The sequence below is a fragment of the Penaeus monodon genome, chromosome 23, assembly GCF_015228065.2.
Source record: "Penaeus monodon isolate SGIC_2016 chromosome 23, NSTDA_Pmon_1, whole genome shotgun sequence".
Lineage (NCBI taxonomy): Eukaryota > Metazoa > Arthropoda > Malacostraca > Decapoda > Penaeidae > Penaeus > Penaeus monodon.
Window position 1 is genome coordinate 8875251 of NC_051408.1, and position 660 is coordinate 8875910.

The 660-nt window shown below is 47.6% G+C and overlaps 1 protein-coding gene across 4 annotated transcripts in view; it reads left to right on the top strand.

Moving 5' to 3' along the window:
* The window catches only part of LOC119587783 (MAM and LDL-receptor class A domain-containing protein 1-like), an 18186-nt gene that overhangs the window by 1465 nt on the left and 16061 nt on the right, over positions 1-660 (top strand). For all 4 annotated transcript variants that reach the window (XM_037936478.1, XM_037936476.1, XM_037936477.1 and 1 more), the window contains exon 3: positions 197-353. In XM_037936478.1, the coding sequence (XP_037792406.1) occupies positions 197-353 (157 nt within the window). The remainder of the gene's footprint in view (positions 1-196; positions 354-660) is intronic.

Genomic DNA, 660 nt, shown 5'->3' on the forward strand with positions numbered 1-660 from the left:
CACAGATACAAAACTACTATACCAATTATACTACTATACCAATTATACTACCATACCAATTATACTACTATACTAATTATACTACCATACCAATTATACTACTATACCAATTATACTACTATACCAATTATACTACTATACCAACAATATTACTATACCAGTTATACTACTATACCTCGCACTTTCCTCCTTCCAGGCTGACTGTAGCTTCAACACCACAGGAAATACGGTGTCTTTGTGCAGCCTTCTGACGAACACCGAACCGTTTTCTGTTGCTTCGTGGCGAGGGGGGACTGGCTCAGAGTCGAACTGGAGCGGAGGACCTGCGGTGGATAACGGAAATGATCCTGCAGGTGTGAGGTTTTGAGGTGGAGAAAGTGGAGGAATGTGTGTGGGGATGGGGTGGGGAAGGTGAAGGAGGGAGGTGGAGGAAGTGGAAGAATGTATGTGGGGGTGGGGGGAGTTAGGTTGAGGGAGATGGAGGAGGAAGGGAGGGATGTGTGAGGGTGGGGGGTAGGGAGGAGGCAGAGGTGGAATGTGTGTGGGAGTGGAGACTAGAGGCTGAGTTGGATGTGGGTGAGGGAGAGGTGTTGAGAAGGAAAATGTGTGTGTATAGGGGGGGAAGTTCGCTGCATATGGAGTGTGGTGTAGTTGTGAGAT